Source organism: Pristiophorus japonicus, unplaced genomic scaffold (assembly GCF_044704955.1).
Source record: "Pristiophorus japonicus isolate sPriJap1 unplaced genomic scaffold, sPriJap1.hap1 HAP1_SCAFFOLD_700, whole genome shotgun sequence".
Classification (NCBI taxonomy): domain Eukaryota; kingdom Metazoa; phylum Chordata; class Chondrichthyes; family Pristiophoridae; genus Pristiophorus; species Pristiophorus japonicus.
The window spans coordinates 193,860-210,655 of NW_027254614.1; the positions used below are offsets into that span (position 1 = coordinate 193,860).

The window sequence follows — 16,796 nt, forward strand, 5'->3', positions numbered from 1 at the left end:
TCTGTTATTTTCTCTCGATGTTGCCAACTACAAATCGAATTCCGAACTGGCCTGAACCTTAAAAGCAAATTTCCGGGTTTTCCGGTCCTGTGGATCAGCAGCAGAGATGATGTAACTCGGCATCGGAATACTCCCCAAGATTCTTTCTTCCCGACTGTCTGTGGAGCACAAGATACAGAGAATTAACTTATCTCCTGACTGCTACCTTTCCCAGGTAAATGGGCTGCACTCTTCTTCACATAGTGGTTGGGCAGGGGGTTGGGGAGGGGGTTGGTGAATGGGGTTGGGGAGGGATTTGGGGAGAGGAGGTGGTTGGGAAGGGGGGGTTTGGGAGGGGGGTTGGGGGAGGGGTTGGTGAATGGGTTTGGGGAGGGGAGGGGGTTGGGGAGGTGGTTGGGAGGAGCGTTTGGGAGGGGGGGCTGGGGGAGGGGGTTCGGGATGGGATTGGTGAATGGGGTTGGGCAAGGGGTTGGTGAATGGGTTTGGGGAGGGGAGGGGGTTGGGGAGGTGGTTAGGAGGGGTGTTTGGGAGAGGGTTGGGGAAGGGGTGTTGGGGAGAGGTTAGGGCAGGTTCAGTTACCTCTGTAATAAAAGAGGCAGAAGTCAGACAGGACGAACCATCTTCTCTTCCACAGCTTAAGCCCAGAGCTGTCCTGAAACACAGAGAGAAACAATCAAACCCACTCTGCAGGCTGTGTAGTAGCTGCAGGAAAGGCCTCAGTGCGCACCACCCCAATACACCGACTCTCTCTTCAATCATCTGGAATCCTATCTTACATTTTTTCCCCACTATTTCCCTGAATGTGCTGACACTCCCTGGGGTACAGTTCCTGAAGGTGTTGACTCTCCCAGGGCTACAGACCCTGAAGGTGCTGACACTCCCTGGGGTACAGTTCCTGAAGATGCTGACTCTCCCTGGGGTACAGACCCTGAAGATGCTGACTCTCCCTGGGGTACAGACCCTGAAGGTGCTGACTCTCCCTGGGGTACAGTTCCTGAAGATGCTGACTCTCCCTGAGGTACAGACCCTGAAGGTGCTGACTCTCCCTGGGCTACAGACCCTGAAGGTGCTGACACTCCCTGGGGTACAGTTCCTGAAGGTGCTGACTCTCCCTGGGGTACAGACCCTGAAGGTGCTGACTCTCCCTGGGGTACAGACCCTGAAGGTGCTGACTCTCCCCGGGGTACAGTCCCTGAAGATGCTGACTCTCACTGGGGTACAGTTCCTGAAGGTGCTGACTCTCCCTGGGGTACAGACCTGAAGGTGCTGACTCTCCCTGGGGTACAGACCCTGAAGGTGCTGACTCTCCCTGGGGTACAGACCCTGAAGGTGCTGACTCTCCCCGGGGTACAGTCCCTGAAGGTGCTGACTCTCACTGGGGTAATGTTCCTGAAGGTGCTGACTCTCACTGGGGTACAGACCCTGAAGGTGCTGACTCTCCTTGGGCTACAGACCCTGAAGATGCTGACTCTCCCTGGGGTACAATCCCTGAAGGTGCTGATTCTCCCTGGGGTACAGACCCTGAAGGTGCTGACTCTCCCTGGGGTACAGACCCTGAAGGTGCTGACTCTCCCTGGGGTACAGACCCTGAAGGTGCTGAGTCTCCCTGGGGTACAGACCCTGAAGGTGCTGACTCTCCCTGGGGTACAGTTCCTGAAGGTGCTGACTCTCCCTGGGGTACAGTTCCTGAAGGTACTGACTCCCTGGGGTACAGTTCCTGAAGGTGCTGTGGAGAGGAATCCTGGTTGCTCTCTCTGTCCCTAGCCCAGGATCTCGATGCTGCACCTGGTGATTTTACTCACTCGGCCACCAGAGGGAGCCCACGCTCTAGATATGAAATGGGCCCCAAGAGAATCTCGCTCCTCGGCCTTCATTGCCCAGTGACGCCAGCAATGCCTCAAGAATTGCACCAGGCGTCTGACATCACCGTGGCCTAAGGAGGATGATGGGGTTCAGCGCTGGTGGTGGGGAAGTCAGCCCCACGTCTTGTAAAAACTGGCCCCCCCTTCCGCAATCCCCTCCCCTGCTGCCCACCCCACTGGGCCTCTCCCGCCAACCATAGCTCCCCGTCCCCTCTCCCTGCCTCTGCTCCCACTCCCTGCGCCCCACTCTCCGCTCCGACTGCTTTCCCTTACTTCCCTGCACCTGCTACCTCTTCTCTCCCCCCCCGCCCACCCCCTGCACCCCCCCAGTCCCGCTACCCCCTGTTCCTGCCTCCGCTCCTGCCCCCCCACACCACTCCATGAACCCACTACCCCACCCCTCCACCCCCCCAGTCCTGCCACCGCCTGCTCCCCTCTCCCCATCTCCGCTCCTGCAGTCTCACTCTCCTCTCCTACTCCCACTCCCACCCCCCCGACACCACTCCCTGCACTCCCCCCTGGTCCCGCTAACCCCTGCTCCCCACCCACATTCCCCTCCCCCTCTCCACTCCTGCTCCCGCACGACTCCGGCTCCGGCCCCACCCCCCCACTCTCCTCTCCTACTCCCCGCCCCCTCGGTACCTGTTTGTTGAGCCACCCCCGGATCACCGTCAACGAGTTGGGATCTCGTTTTATCGCCTGCTCCCTCTTGGCGAATGCGTGAACTTTCTTCATTGCTCGGACTGGCTGCACAAAAACAAATCAGAATAAACGGGTTAAAGGTGAAACCAGCGGCTGGAATAACGATGTTACAATCGATTAGTGATAAGTGGGAGTCCGTGTGGGGCCCACTGCCACCCAGTTTAAAGAGGGTTCTCGTCATCAGACATGCCCAGGTAATCCTACAACTATAAGGGCCGGAACCCCGAACTTCCTGGGCTGTGGGGCTCAGTCTCACACTGCGTCACCGTGTCCCATCGTTAGTTGCTCAATGCTCCTGGTAACTGGATCAGTAATTGGTTGGGAGACAGAGAGTGGGGATAAAGGGAACATACACTGATTGGCCGGATGTGACGGGTGATGTCCCCCTGTATTGGGGCCTCAGCTTTTCACCATATTTATCAATGACATACTTGAAGGAACAGAGAGCCATAGATCCAAGTTTGCTGACACCAGGTTAGGCGGCTCAGTATGGCGTGTCGATGGGAGCAGAAAGTTACAAAGGGACATTGATGGATTCAGTGAGTGGGCAAAACTATGGCAGATGGAGTTCAGTGTGGGAAAGTGTGAGGTCATCCGCTTTGAACCCGAGAAAGACAAATCAGAATTTTTGCTGAATGGTAAGAAGCTGGGAACTGTGGAAGAGCAGAGAGATTTAAGGGTCCGGGTTTTAGGGGTCCGGGTACAGAAATACTGAAAGCTGGAGGACGGGTACAAAAAATAATTTAAAAGGCTACTGGAATGTTGCTGCTTATCTCGGGGGTTGGAATACAAAGTGACGAAGTGATGCTTCAGTTGTACAGAGCCGCCCGCGGTCAGACCCTGTCTGGAGTAATTGTAAGTGCATGCAGTTCTGGGCACTGCACCTCAGGAAGGCGATATTGCTCTTGGAAAGGGAGCTGATTCACCAGAACAATACCAGGGCTAAAAGGGTTAAATTATGAGGACAGGTTGCACACTCGTGGCTTGTATTCCCTCGAGTGAAGAAGATTAAACGGTGATCTGATCGAGGTGTTTAAGATGATTAAAGGATTTGATCGGGTAGATAGAAACTATTTCCTCGGGTTGGGGGGGGGGGAGGGGGGGGGGGGGGGGGGGGGGAGTCCAGAACAAGGAGATGTCACCTTAAAATTAGAGCCCGGCCGTTCAGGGGTGATGTCAGGAAACACTTTTTCACACAAGGGGCAGTGGAAGGCTGTTGAGGCTGTGGGTCAATTTACAATTTAAAAGTGAGATGGATAGATTTTTGTTGCGTAAGCGGATCAAAGGATATGGGCAAAGGCAGGTAAATGGAATTGAGGTACAGATCAGCCATAATCAAATTGAGTGGCAGAACAGGCTCGAGGGGCTGAATGGGCCACCTCCTGTTCCTGTGTAACAGGCTCGAGGGGCTGAATGGCCTCCTCCTGTTCCTGTGTAACAGGCTCGAGGGGCTGAATGGCCACCTCCTGTTCCAGTGTAACAGGCTCGAGGGGCTGAATGGCCACCTCCTGTTCCTGTGTAACAGGCTCGAGGGGCTGAATGAGCCTCCTCCTGTTCCTGTGTAACAGGCTCGAGGGGCTGAATGGCCTCCTCCTGTTCCTATGTAACAGGCCCGAGGGGCTGAATGGCCTCCTGTTCCTGTGTAACAGGCTCGAGGGACTGAACGGCCTCCTCCTGTTCCTGTGTAACAGGCTCGAGGGGCTGAATGGCCTCCTGTTCCTGTGTAACAGGCTCGAGGGGCTGAATGGCCTCCTCCTGTTCCTGTGTAACAGGCTCGAGGGACTGAACAGCCTCCTCCTGTTCCTGTGTAATAGTGCAGGACCAGGGGATGGGCTCAGTCACACAGTCAGGATTCCATCAAAACTGTAAAGAACCAGAGGGAGGGGAGACAGGGGGGAAGGGGAGACGGGGGGGAAGGGGAGACGGGAGGGGAAGGGGAGATGGAGGGAGTGGGAGTGGAGGGGAGACGGGGGGGGGGTGACGGGGGGAGTGGGAATGGAGGGGAAGCGGAGGGAGGGGAGGCGGAGGGAGAGGGAGTGCAGGGAGGGAGTGGAGGGGAGGACTCCACAGATTTCAGGGTATCCGCTTGTTAACCTTTGAGCCCAAGGTGGTGTTGATGGAGGAGACGGTGATGATACTGGACGTTTGGCTCAGTCCACTGCGAGGCCTCTCGATTACCTCCGACATCACTACAACCAGCCTGCAAAACAAAGGCAAAGATCTGAGTCACAACTCTCAGTGAGACAGCACATTGCCTGTTCGTCTGACCTCATGCTCACTCAGCAAAAGTGTAAAATACACAAACGGTTCTCTAAACTCCCCATTCCCAAACTTCTCTCCTCATGATACTGACTCTCACTGGGGTACAGTCCCACAGAATGGAGTATCTGTGTGTTTGATCACTGTACAGGGCTAATTAAAGGTACAGTACCTGATCACTGGAGAGTCACAGCTCTTTCCTTCTCTCTCTCTCTCCTGTGTTCAACACGAATCCCAGCTAAATGCAAGATGCGATCCAAAAGGAAAATAAATCTTTTTTCCAAGAAATCAGATTATCCCGAATCTAATTTCCCAGTGGGAATGATGGACAGAACCAGCTGGACTCTCGATCTGTTTAATCTGCCCAAACAATGAATGGAAAGGTTATTAAACGGAAAAACAGAATGAGCTGCTGCCACATCTCTGTATGGAATTTAGCTTTCCCCCCACTCCAAACCCTTCCGGCCCCCCCAACAACCTCCCCCCGCAAACACCCCCTGTAAAATCACACCACCAACACAACCCCTAACCGCAGGTTCCCCCCTCCCCAGGGAACAGGTAATTCAATCCACACTCCCCAGCGGGCGCACTGTGCCACACCGAACTCCAGCAGCAAGTGTTGACTGTCAGCGTGGTGAGAATTTATAACATACCCATCCCCCGAGTGTGGGCTCGGGGTCAGTCGTCATCCATCCTGACCAGACTCACAAGCGCCCCCCTCACACCGCCGAGCCCTTATGTCGGGCCGTGTGTCTGAGCGGTAGGTTCTGGGGCTGACTGATCCCAGTCCCCGGTGGTGGGAATGGCCTGATACTTGCTCTGTCTGGGAATCGAAACTGGGCCTCCTTCAGCACAATGGAAAAGAGAAACCGAACCCTGAGCAGGGGAGGAGGAATTTAAGGAGGCGTTCGGAAGTGGGGAGAGATGTGACAGCACCAAGAGGTTCAGGGAGAGTTCCAGAGCACAGGGATGTGAGGGTGGGATAAAAAAGACTTCCATTTCTATTACGCCTTTCACAACCACAGGCGTCTCAAAGCGCTTTACAGCTAATGAAGTACTTTTGGAGTGTAGTCACTGTTGTAATGTAGGAAACATGCCAGCCAATTTGCGCACAGCAAGCTCCCTCAGAGTAAAAAACAGATAAATTGTTTTAGTAATTTTTGTTGAGGGAAAAATATTGGCCTGGACATCGAGGAGAATTCACCTGCTCTTCTTCAAGATAGTGCCATGGGATCCTTCACATTCACTGAGAGGTGGATGGGGCCTTGGTTTAATGTCTCATCCGAAAGAAGGCACCTCCGACAGTGCGGCGCTCCCTCAGTACCGCCCCTCCGACAGTGCGGTGCTCCCTTAATACCGCCCCTCCGACAGTGCGGGGCTCCCTCAGAACTGCCCCTCCGACAGTGCGGCGCTCCCTCAGTACTGCCCCTCCAACAGTGCGGCACTCCCTCAGTACTGCCCCTCCGACAGTGCGGCGCTCCCTCAGTAGTGCCCCTCCAACAGTGTGGCGCTCCCTCAGGACTGCCCCTCCGACAGTGCGGCGCTCCCTCAGTAGTGCCCCTCCAACAGTGTGGCGCTCCCTCAGTACTGCCCCTCCAACAGTGCGGCGCTCTCTCAGTAGTGCCCCTCCAACAGTGTGGCGCTCCCTCAGTATTGCCCCTCCGACAGTGCGGCGCTCCCTCAGTACTGCCCCTCCGACAGTGCGGCGCTCCCTCAGTACTGCCCCTCCGACAGTGTGGCGCTCCGTCAGTACTGCCCCTCCGACAGTGCGGCACTCCCTCAGTACTGCCCCTCCGACAGTGTGGCGCTCCCTCAGTACTGCCCCTCCGACAGTGTGGCGCTCCCTCAGTACTGCCCCTTCAACAGTGCGACGCTCCCTCAGTACTGCCCCTCCGACAATGCAGCACTCCCTCAGTACTGCCCCTCCGACAGTGCGGTGCTGTCAGTACTGCCCCTTTGACAGTGTGACGCTCCCTCAGTACTGCCCCTCCGACAATGCAGCACTCCAACTACTGCACTGGAGTGTCAGCCTAGTTTTTTGTGCTCAAGTCTCTTGAGTGTGACTTGAACCCACAATCTTCTAACTCAGAGGCAAGCGTGTTACCCACTGAGCAATAGTGACACTAGGAGGCGGGTGAGGTATGGGCTGCGGTCGAGCACATTCCCCATCCCCAATTCTTGTCCCTCGATTGCCATGTTTCTCCCGATCCCTGCAGAAAGCTCCAACATTTGCTCAGCTCGATGGGAAACAGTATGGTTTGGAGCCTGGCAGTCGCGGCACAGATTGACTGCTTCGAAGAGTTCGAGCTGAGGGATAGGGCACCAGAATATCATCGGGGTGGAATGGGTGAGTTCATTGCCGGATTACAGCAGTTTCTGGTAGTTTGATGTTATGGAAATTCAGGGTGAAGTTACTCAGTGAGGGGGTGACTATGCATAATAATCAGACGCCAACCTCACAAATTCTTCACATCAACAAATCTGGGTGTGTGAAACAGAACAAATGGCCATTCAGCACACGATCTGTGCCAGCAATTCTCTTCTCTGTCTCATCAGCACTCACGCCCCACACCCGCCACTCCTCGCAACTCACTCCCTGCACCCAGCACTCTCCACACCCAGCACTCCTCGCAACTCACTCCCTGCACCCAGCACTCTCCACACCCAGCACTCCTCGCAACTCACTCCCTGCACCCAGCACTCCCCACACCCGCCACTCCTCGCAACTCACTCCCTGCACCCAGCACTCTCCACACCCAGCACTCCTCGCAACTCACTCCCTGCACCCAGCACTCTCCACACAAAGCACTCCCCGCGCTCGCTCCCCACACCCAGCACTCCTCGCAACTCACTCCCTGCACCCAGCACTCCCCACACCCAGCACTCCTCGCAACTCACTCCCCACACCCAGCACTCTCCACACAAAGCACTCCTCGCAACTCACTCCCCACACCCAGCACTCCCCACACCCAGCACTCCCCGCCCTCGCTCCCCACACCCAGCACTCCCCGCCCTCGCTCCCCACACCCAGCACTCCCCGCCCTCGCTCCCCACACCCAGCACTCCCCGCCCTCGCTCCCCACACCCGCCACTCCCCGCCCTCGCTCCCCACACCCAGCACTCCCCGCCCTCGCTCCCCACACCCAGCACTCCCCGCCCTCGCTCCCCACACCCGCCACTCCCCGCCCTCGCTCCCCACACCCGCCACTCCCCGCCCTCGCTCCCCACACCCGCCACTCCCCGCCCTCGCTCCCCACACCCGCCACTCCCCGCCCTCGCTCCCCACACCCGCCACTCCCCGCCCTCGCTCCCCACACCAACCACTCCCCGCGCTCGCTCCCCACACCCAGCACTCCCCACACCCGCCACTCCCCGCGCTCGTTCCCCACACCCAGCACTCCCCGCCCTTGCTCCCCACACCCGCCACTCCCCGCGCTCGCTCCCCACACCCGCCACTCCCCGCGCTCGTTCCCCACACCCGCCACTCCCCGCCCTCGCTCCCCACTCCTCGCCCTCGTTCCCCACACCCGCCACTCCCCGCCCTCACTCCCCACACCCGCCACTCCCCGCGCTCGTTCCCCACACCCGCCACTCCCCGCCCTCGCTCCCCACACCCGCCACTCCCCGCCCTCGCTCCCCACACCCGCCACTCCCCGCCCTCGCTCCCCACACCAACCACTCCCCGCGCTCGCTCCCCACACCCAGCACTCCCCACACCCGCCACTCCCCGCGCTCGTTCCCCACACCCAGCACTCCCCGCCCTTGCTCCCCACACCCGCTCCCCACACCCGCCACTCCCCGCGCTCGTTCCCCACACCCGCCACTCCCCGCCCTCGCTCCCCACTCCTCGCCCTCGTTCCCCACACCCGCCACTCCCCGCCCTCGCTCCCCACACCCGCCACTCCCCGCGCTCGTTCCCCACACCCGCCACTCCCCGCCCTCGCTCCCCACTCCTCGCCCTCGTTCCCCACACCCGCCACTCCCCGCGCTTGCTCCCCACACCCAGCACTCCCCGCCCTCGCTCCCCACACCCAGCACTCCCCGCCCTCGCTCCCCACACCCGCCACTCCCCGCCCTCGCTCCCCACTCCTCGCCCTCGTTCCCCACACCCGCCACTCCCCGCGCTTGCTCCCCACACCCAGCACTCCCCGCCCTCGCTCCCCACACCCAGCACTCCCCGCCCTCGTTCCACACACCCGCCACTCCCCGCCCTCGCTCCCCACACCTGCCACTCCCTGCGCTCGCTCCCCACACCCAGCACTCCCCGCCCTCGCTCTCCACACCCAGCACTCCCCGCCCTCGCTCCCCACACCCAGCACTCCCCGCCCTCGCTCCCCACACCCAGCACTCCCCGCCCTCGCTCCCCACACCCAGCACTCCCCGCCCTCGCTCCCCACACCCGCCACTCCCCGCGCTCGCTCCCCACACCCAGCACTCCCCGCGCTCGCTCCCCACACCCGCCACTCCCCGCCCTCGCTCCCCACACCCAGCACTCCCCGTGCTCGCTCCCCACACCCAGCACTCCCCGCCCTCGCTCCCCACACCCAGCACTCCCCGCCCTCGCTCCCCACACCCGCCACTCCCCGCACCCAGCACTCCCCACACCCGCCACTCCCCGCGCTCGCTCCCCACACCCGCCACTCCCCGCGCTCGCTCCCCACACCCAGCACTCCCCGCGCTCGCTCCCCACACCCAGCACTCCCCGCCCTCGCTCCCCACACCCGCCACTCCCCGCACCCAGCACTCCCCACACCCAGCACTCCCCGCCCTCGCTCCCCACACCCAGCACTCCCCGCGCTCGCTCCCCACACCCGCCACTCCCCGCACCCAGCACTCCCCACACCCGCCACTCCCCGCGCTCGCTCCCCACACCCAGCACTCCCCGCGCTCGCTCCCCACACCCAGCACTCCCCGCGCTCGCTCCCCACACCCAGCACTCCCCGCCCTCGCTCCCCACACCTAGCACTCCCCACACCCAGCACTCCCCGCGCTCGCTCCCCACACCCAGCACTCCCCGCCCTCGCTCCCCACACCCGCCACTCCCCGCACCCAGCACTCCCCACACCCAGCACTCCCCGCCCTCGCTCCCCACACCCAGCACTCCCCGCGCTCGCTCCCCACACCCGCCACTCCCCGCACCCAGCACTCCCCACACCCGCCACTCCCCGCGCTCGCTCCCCACACCCAGCACTCCCCGCGCTCGCTCCCCACACCCAGCACTCCCCGCGCTCGCTCCCCACACCCAGCACTCCCCACACCCAGCACTCCCCGCCCTCGCTCCCCACACCCCGCACTCCCCGCGCTCGTTCCCCACACCCGCCACTCCCCGCCCTCGCTCCCCACACCCGCCACTCCCCGCCCTCGCTCCCCACACCCGCCACTCCCCGCGCTCGTTCCCCACACCCGCCACTCCCCGCGCTCGTTCCCCACACCCGCCACTCCCCGCGCTCGTTCCCCACACCCGCCACTCCCCGCGCTCGCTCCCCACACCCGCCACTCCCCGCGCTCGCTCCCCACACCCGCCACTCCCCGCCCTCGCTCCCCACACCCAGCACTCCCCGCCCTCGCTCCCCACACCCAGCACTCCCCGCCCTCGCTCCCCACACCCGCCACTCCCCGCGCTCGCTCCCCACACCCAGCACTCCCCGCACCCAGCACTCCCCGCGCTAGCTCCCCACACCCAGCACTCCCCACACCCAGCACTCCCCGCCCTCGCTCCCCACACCCAGCACTCCCCGCCCTCGCTCCCCGCGTTCGCTCCCCACACCCAGCACTCCCCACCCTCGCTCCCCACACCCAGCACTCCCCGCACCCAGCACTCCCCGCCCTCGCTCCCCACACCCAGCACTCCCCACACCCAGCACTCCCCGCCCTCGCTCCCCACACCCGCCACTCCCCGCGCTCGCTCCCCACACCCAGCACTCCCCGCCCTTGCTCCCCACACCCGCCACTCCCCGCGCTCGCTCCCCACACCCAGCACTCCCCGCCCTTGCTCCCCACACCCGCCACTCCCCGCGCTCGCTCCCCACACCCAGCACTCCCCACACCCAGCACTCCCCGCCCTCGCTCCCCACACCCAGCACTCCCCGCCCTCACTCCCCACACCCAGCACTCCCCACACCCAGCACTCCCCGCCCTCGCTCCCCACACCCAGCACTCCCCACACCCAGCACTCCCCGCGCTCGCTCCCCACACCCAGCACTCCCCACACCCAGCACTCCCCGCGCTCGCTCCCCACACCCAGCACTCCCCGCGCTCGCTCCCCACACCCAGCACTCCCCGCGCTCGCTCCCCACACCCAGCACTCCCCACACCCAGCACTCCCCACACCCAGCACTCCCCGCGCTCGCTCCCCACACCCAGCACTCCCCGCGCTCGCTCCCCACACCCAGCACTCCCCACACCCAGCACTCCCCGCGCTCGCTCCCCACACCCAGCACTCCCCGCCCTCGCTCCCCACACCCAGCACTCCCCGCCCTCGCTCCCCACACCCAGCACTCCCCGCCCTCGCTCCCCACACCCAGCACTCCCCGCACCCAGCACTCCCCGCGCTCGCTCCCCACACCCGCCACTCCCCGCGCTCGCTCCCCACACCCAGCACTCCCCACACCCAGCACTCCCCGCGCTCGCTCCCCACACCCAGCACTCCCCACACCCAGCACTCCCCACACCCAGCACTCCCCGCGTTCGCTCCCCACACCCAGCACTCTCCGCCCTCGCTCCCCACACCCAGCACTCCCCACACCCTGCACTCCCCACACCCAGCACTCCCCGCCCTCGCTCCCCGCGCTCGCTCCCCACACCCAGCACTCCCCGCCCTCGCTCCCCACACCCAGCACTCCCCGCGCTCGCTCCCCACACCCAGCACTCCCCGCGCTCGCTCCCCACACCCGCCACTCCCCGCGCTCGCTCCCCACACCCAGCACTCCCCGCCCTCGCTCCCCACACCCAGCACTCCCCGCCCTCGCTCCCCACACCCAGCACTCCCCACACCCGCCACTCCCCGCGCTCGCTCCCCACACCCAGCACTCCCCGCCCTCGCTCCCCACACCCAGCACTCCCCGCGCTCGCTCCCCACACCCGCCACTCCCCGCCCTCGCTCCCCACACCCGCCACTCCCCGCTCTCGCTCCCCACACCAACCACTCCCCGCCCTCGCTCCCCACACCCAGCACTCCCCGCGCTCGCTCCCCACACCCGCCACTCCCCGCCCTCGTTCCCCACACCCGCCACTCCCCGCGCTTGCTCCCCACACCCAGCACTCCCCGCCCTCGCTCCCCACACCCGCCACTCCCCGCCCTCGCTCCCCACACCTGCCGCTCCCCACACCTGCCACTCCCCGCGTTCGCTCCCCACACCCAGCACTCCCCACACCCGCCACTCCCCGCGCTCGCTCCCCACACCCAGCACTCCCCACACCCAGCACTCCCCACACCCAGCACTCCCCGCCCTCGCTCTCCGCCCTCGCTCCCCGCCCTTGCTCCCCACACCCGCCACTCCCCGTCCCCACTCCCTGCACCCACCACTCCAACTCCCCACCCCCCAATTCCTGCCCCCGCTCCCGCCACTCCTCCATAGCTTGTTTATCTTCACTTATTTTTCAGTTGTTCCTTCCTTTCTCTTTCTTCAATCCAGCTTTTTTTCCATTCATTTCTTCCTCCATTCTTTCTTTTTTTACTGTTCCTTTTTTTGACCCCCCATTTTTCTCCTTCTCCCCCCAACACTGAATGATCATTCTTATGTTATGTTCACATGTGACCCTAGACAGTGGGGGTCTGCACCTAATTTGCCTTGCAGGCTGATTTCCACAGTGGAATAGCATTGTACTAATCCCATGTAGGAAGACAGACTCTTTTAGCAAGGTGCAGGAAGAGTTGGTGACTGTGGAACATTATCCTGGAGGGAGATTATGGGAACACAATCAGCCTGCAACACGAGGAACTGTTGTCCTTTGCACCCACTGCATGTGGTGCAATCGCCTCCATAGAGACCGCTCTGTACTGTTCTGGATGAAGTTCTGGTGCCTCGGCTGACTGCGATTAATGCCAGTGAGGGACTAACCTTCAGAGACTCGGATTAAATGAAAGCAGATGCAGCTTTGAGTCCCGTTCCCTTCAGCACTGGTCGGGGTCAGGCAGGGTCAGGGGACGGGACACGGGGCACAAATCAGAGGATTGAGTCAGGACTGCATGATCCCAGTGGCTCGGTCCAGGGGCGCCGAGACCAGGGTCTGAGAATTCCAGGCAAGAACAAGCTTAGTGAGACGGTGCCGGTCTATCAGATGGTGTACCAGACGATGTATCAGACGGTGTACCAGACGGTGTATCAGACGGTGTACCAGACGATGTACCAGACGATGTACCAGACGGTGTACCAGACGGTGTATCAGACGGTTTACCAGGAGGTTTATCAGACGGTGTACCAGACGGTTTATCAGAAGATGTACCAGACGGTTTATCAGATGATGTACCAGACGGTAAATCAGACAGTGTACCAGACGGTGGTGCTGTACCAAACGCTGATGGAAAGCTCCTTATGCCGAGCCTCTATTCTGAACATCATTTATTTCCTTGTTTATCTCGCTGCTCCTCTGACACCTGCTGACATTTAGTGTCTGCCGAGGCATGGACTTTGTGCCAATTGCTGCCAGCTTGGAATTACTGTGGTTTTTAGCCCTGAGCCAAGGATCCGTCCTTCACAGGGTCAGTTACAAAGCAGCTGGCCCCGGACTCAGGAACATTGGCAGATTCACAGCCCACCGTACACTCGGCCTTTGATCTAATGGGCTATTGGCTGAGATAAGGCAGAGCAATGGGGAGCTGTCCACAGCACATTACTCCATTGGTTCCGCCTGGTCTCCTGGTGAATGGGTGTGCCTTTAACTGTACCCCGCCCCTTTAACTTTTGTTGGAGACAAACTTTGGTCTGTCCTTGAATTTGATTCAAACTTGTAATCCAGAGGTGGAAGGATGACATTCTTCAACACACTGCATCACTCAGTCCTCTTTAACCCTCGATCTGGCTCAGATTCAAACCCATATGGCAGGGCTGAGGGGACAATGTTCTAACTCATCGCACCGCCTCCTTGAGCATGAAAGGGCGAGAGGGAGGGGAGACCTTTACCCTCACTGGACAGGATTCAAGGCGAGAGCTGCTCAAAGTCAGGCTGCACCATCTGGGAATGTTCACAATGGGGGACAGTGAGCCTTACATCACTCTTAGTGCCAACGGTTTAAATGGGAAATGGACAAAATCCGTCAATGAAAGTGTTAATAGCCGATAGCAGTTAGCCTAACCCTGGAGAGAGTACTTGTATTCAATCAGCCAGGATCACAGAGTACTCCCTGTCTCATTTTCCCACCAGCTATTCAGCATTCATTCCAGTGTCACTACCAACCCAGGACACAATAAAGGGAGCTCGGCCAACAGTGATGGAGGGACATTAAGATGGGGGGGAGACGGGGAGGGAAAGGGGAGATGGAGAGAAATGAAGTTGGAGGTGGAGAGAGATGGAGGTTGAGAGAGATAGATGGAGGTACAGATGGAGATAGAGAGATGGAGAAAGATGGCGATGGCGATCTCCCTCCCACTGCCAACAGCCTCCGCACACAATGCCTCCTCTTCTACTGGTGAGCTACGAGGCCAGAATCCCCCCGCCCATCCGCCCTGCTCTGAGAGCTGTGATTAAACCCAATCCCCAGGGTCAAAGAGCTAACGTCTATCTGAAGGGATGATTGGTCTGCAGTTGCTACCTCAGCTCTGGGACGGGACTTACGGGATCCCCTGGGTGCAACATGGCTGCTCCCAGCTGCCTCAAATCTGTCACTGACCAGCAGGTCTTGGCCATTCGGTCAAGGGAAGGAGGGGCAGATATTGTCTTCGATGGAATGAAGATCAGTCAGGATCCTCCGGTCAGTTTATCTCCAGGCACTGAGGGCAAAAATCTACCCCAAGAAATTTTAGGAACCCAAATATAAAAAACCTGTTCCATTTTCAGACATTATCTCCATCACCCTAACCCTCAACCCCACCTTCTCCCCATATCCCTCAACCCCATGTACACACCTTCTCACCATATCCCTCAACCCTATGTACACACCTTCTCCCCATATCCCTCAACCACATGTACACACCTTCTCCCCATATCCCTCAACCCCATGTACCCACCTTCTCCCCATATCCCTCAACCCCATGTACACACCTTCTCCCCATATCCCTCAACCCTATGTACCCACCTTCTCCCCATATCCCTCAACCCCATGTACCCTCAGAAGTTTGTTTCCTGATACCTGGATTGCTGCCGCCTATAGCCCAGCCTTCACGAGGACTGTGCGCTCACTGTCGCGCAGTCTCTCTTTGGCTGAGAGCTGTATTATTTGAAGGATTAGTCAAAATTAGCTCACAAGGAGACGCGAGAGCTGGATTGTCACTGGTTGTGTGGGGGATGGTCCCCTCTGAGTGTAGGACGTCTGGGAGAGGCCACTTACAGCTCTCCTCGAGTTCAGAGAAGTGGCTGCTCTGCTGGAATCTCCAAGCCTGTGCTGGGTTCGATGTGTTAATGTCTCTGCTCAGTGAGATGGAGAGGATTTGGCTGCAGGAATCTGCTCCCTGGGAGTTCTCACTTATCACTGGACGGAGCAGTCCGGCCCCTCAGGGTAGACAGGACACCTGTTTCCAGAAATACACAGTACAACAGGATTTGGCACTGCAAGAGGTTAAAATAACCCCACTCCCTGTATCTATAAATAAATATAACAAGTGCACGGGAGATTGCTTCGAGAATAATCTCATCTCAGGCTTCTGATGATGAGAAACAACTTGTGCCCAATGTCTGTGAAATCATCTCACTCCCTCGATGAGACTGTGTCATATAACGTGCTCTATATTGACCATTTGTAGATTTATACACCCACGTCAAATTGTTACTAACATCTCAGTTCTGTATCAGAGATTTCAGAACGAATAACAGCCCCTGTACACTTTTTCACAGACTCCACCTCCACCTCATTTAATCTCATCCCACAGCCCCTCTAAACCCCCGCCCCCCTCTCATGGACTCTACCCACCCGCCCCTATTTAATCTCCTCACAACTTTTTACCTAAACCAAATAATCAATAAGTAAATAGATCTCCTCAAAACATTTTCAATAACAGAATTTTTAAGAACACCATCTGGCTACCCACTGTCACAACATCACCTCTCCCAAATCTCCCAACCCCAACTACCCACCCTCTCCCCATATCCCTAACCCCAACTACCCACCCTCTCCCCATATCTCTAACCCCAACTACCCACCCTCTCCCCATATCTCTAACCCCAACTACCCACCCTCTCCCCATATCTCTAACCCCAACTACCCACCCTCTCCCCACATCCCTAACTCCAACTACCCACCCTCTCCCCATATCTCTAACCCCCAACTACCCACCCTCTCCCCACATCCCTAACTCCAACTACCCACCCTCTCCCCATATCCCCAACTACCCACCCTCTCCCCATATCTCTAACCCCAACTACCCACCCTCTCCCCATATCCCTAACCCCAACTACCCACCCTCTCCCCATATCCCTAACCCCAACTACCCACCCTCTCCCCATATCTCTAACCCCAACTACCCACCCTCTCCCAATATCCCTAACCCCAACTACCCACCCTCTCCCCATATCTCTAACCCCAACTACCCACCCTCTCCCCATATCCCCAACTACCCACCCTCTCCCCATATCCCCAACTACCCACCCTCTCCCCACATCCCTAACTCCAACTACCCACCCTCTCCCCACATCCCAAACTCCAAAGACCCACCCTCTCCCCATATCCCTAACCCCAACTACCCACCCTCTCCCCATATCCCCAACTACCCACCCTCTCCCCATATCCCCAACTACCCACCCTCTCCCCATATCCCCAACTACTCACCCTCTCCCCACATCCCTAACCCCAACTACCCACCCTCTCCCCATATCCCTAAC

General features: G+C 59.8%; 1 protein-coding gene across 1 annotated transcript in view; it reads right to left on the bottom strand.

Moving 5' to 3' along the window:
* The window catches only part of LOC139256284 (pleckstrin homology domain-containing family A member 7-like), a gene marked incomplete at its 3' end in the record, with an annotated part of 55,882 nt that overhangs the window by 5,988 nt on the left and 33,098 nt on the right, over nt 1-16,796 (bottom strand). Inside the window, exons 4-7 of the mRNA XM_070874165.1 lie at nt 4,659-4,764; nt 2,505-2,609; nt 580-652; nt 58-158 (exon numbers count right to left, since the gene is read on the bottom strand). Coding sequence (XP_070730266.1) covers nt 58-158; nt 580-652; nt 2,505-2,609; nt 4,659-4,751 — 372 coding nt within the window. The remainder of the gene's footprint in view (nt 1-57; nt 159-579; nt 653-2,504; nt 2,610-4,658; nt 4,765-16,796) is intronic.